Here is a 2500-nt window from a genome sequence, read left to right as displayed (position 1 = left end):
GCAAACAAGCCCCAAGTGACCCTGCTGCTGCTGCTGCTGCTGCTGCTGCTCGGCTGCAGCTGCTCGGCTGCTGCTGCTCGGCTGCTGCTGCTCGGCTGTAGCTGCTCCTGCTGCTGCTTTTGCTGCTGCTCCTTGCACTGGAATAAAGGAACTCGCTAAAACATATATTTTAAATACATTTCAATTCAATGTATATTTAAAAAAGGCAAATAACAGAGACATAAATGCAGCAGCAGCAGCAGCAGCAGCAACAGCAACAGCAGCAGCAAAAAGCTGCTCCCTATACACCGCAACGCCGTGCATAGTACGATCAAAGGCCCCTTACGCAGTTTATATTCTTATATAGACATAAAAAATATTTTTATATTTTATTTTGCATTTAAAAACAATTAAATAAATATTTTTAATAGAGCCTAACCCCCTTACATGCTCCCGGTGTACGTACACTGAGACTAGCGCAGCACGGAGAAGGCTACTGCAGCAGCAACAGCAGCAGCAGCAGCAGCATAAAGAAAGAGATTAAAAGAAAACATTTTATATATATCTACTAGCAGCTGTTAACAAGAAGAGACAGGTCTGTAAGAGGCGGCTGCGGGCGTGTTGCGGTGTATATATACGCCACAGGGAGACTAAGTATTTAATTTAATTGTATATACATCTCTATTATTATTCTGCATTAACTCTTCTAACGAAGAAGACGCAGAAAACAAACAGCAGCAGCAATAGCAGCGAAGCAAGTAGCCTTCTCTGCTGCTGTGATATATTATTATATTAAAATATTTTGCTGTGCAAATAGTAAAGAGTTTCTCTTTATATATTTAATAATATTGAATTGTATAGGCTAGAGAAAGAAACAGTGTATAGGGAGCTGCGGTGTATAGGCAGCTGGGGTGTATGCATGATGGGTTGATAAGGGGTTTGCTGCAGCAGCAGAATATTCTTTTTGTTTTCTCGAAATGCCTTTTATCTATTCGCCTGACGCATCTACCTCCAAACGCCCAGGCTTTGCTGCAAAGCTTGCGCTGCATGCAGTAGCAGCAGCAACAGCAACAGCAGCAGCAGCAACAGCAGCAGCAGCAGCAGCAGCTTCCTGTCTGCCTCTGCTGCGCCGCTCCAAGCACTCCCAAAGCCCGCGACAATACCCCCCAAATGCACAAAAAGAAGAAGAAGAAATAATATGTCTTTCTGCAAGAGAAACGAAACAAGGAGAGCCTACAAAGAAGAAGCAGCAGCAAACAAAGCAGCAGCCCGACAACCAGCAACGTGCAGCAGCAACAGGAGCAGCAGCAGAAGCAGCTGCAGCGGATTCATCTGCTACTGCGAAACTAAAAGAAGAAACAGCAAAAGATGCAGCAACAGCTGCAGCAACAGATGCAGCAGCAACAGATGCAGCAGCAATAGCTGCAGCAATAGGTGCAGCAGCAATAGCTGCAGCAACAGATGCAGCAGCAATAGCTGCAGCAACAGATGCAGCAGCAACAGCTGCAGCAACAGATACAGCAGCAACAGCTGCAGCAGCAACAGCTGCAGCAGCAACCGATGCAGCAGCAACCGATGCAGCAGCGACCGATGCAGCAGCAACCGATGCAGCAGCAACCGATGCAGCAGCGGCCGATGCAGCAGCAACCGATGCAGCAGCAACAGATGCAGCAGCTGGGGTGTATATACGGTGTGAGTCTGCCGTCATAGACAAGACAGTGCAGCAAACCCCTACAACTCACGCTGCTGCTGCTTCTTCCTTGTCTGAGAAGCAGCTGAAGCAGAAACAAAAAGAAGTGCTGCAATACATTGCAAAGCTGCCTGCTAAACTTGTTGCTGCACAAAGAGCAGCAGCAACGCTGCTGCAGCTGCTGCTGCAGCGAGCGCAGGAAGCAGCTCGGGTCAAGATAGCAGCAGCAGCAGCAACAGCAGCAAACTAATGCACTTCACCTCTTCTATCCACCTAAAAACAAGCAAAAGAAACAAAAGAAACAAATACGGTGCTGATGAAGTGAAGGAGATGTGCTGCTAAAGCATCAGCTGCTTGCTGCGGCTGTACTTGCATGCAGCAGTAACAGCACTTGCATGCAGCAGCAGCTGCACTTGTATGCAGCAGCAGCAGCAGCACTTGCACCCAGCAGTACCAGCAACACTTGCATGCAGCAGCAGTACCACTTGCATGTAAGTGCTGCTGCTTCAGCTATTGTGTGTATAAACAAAACCTCTATGAGTGCTGTCCTGTAATTAATTATCAAAGAAGAGAGCCGAGACAAATTAATATTTTTAAGTTCTTTCGACAGCAAATAACAATGTCCGGGAATAACTCAAAAACATACTCCTCGAGAAAAGTTAGGGCTGCAGCGTTAATACATATAAATATATGCAGAGAGAGAGTAGAGAGAGATAATACATGTATATATGTATATATATATATATATATATATTTGTATATAGCTCTACATACAAAATGTACACTATATTATACATATACGTATATATATATATATATATATATATATAT

General features: G+C 45.0%; 1 protein-coding gene across 1 annotated transcript; it reads left to right on the top strand.

The window, feature by feature from the left end:
* Nucleotides 1-956: 956 nt before the first annotated feature.
* EAH_00049830 (hypothetical protein) lies at nt 957-1919 on the top strand (the record flags this gene model as incomplete). The annotated part of the gene is made up of 1 exon (XM_013394333.1): nt 957-1919. The coding sequence occupies one exon, from the start codon at nt 957-959 to the stop codon at nt 1917-1919; it is 963 nt and encodes a 320-aa protein (XP_013249787.1).
* Between the last annotated feature and the right edge of the window lie 581 nt (nt 1920-2500).

Source organism: Eimeria acervulina, genomic scaffold (assembly GCF_000499425.1).
Source record: "Eimeria acervulina Houghton genomic scaffold, Eah_scaff816, whole genome shotgun sequence".
In the NCBI taxonomy this organism is placed as follows: domain Eukaryota; phylum Apicomplexa; class Conoidasida; order Eucoccidiorida; family Eimeriidae; genus Eimeria; species Eimeria acervulina.
This window is presented reverse-complemented; position numbering and strand designations above follow the sequence as displayed.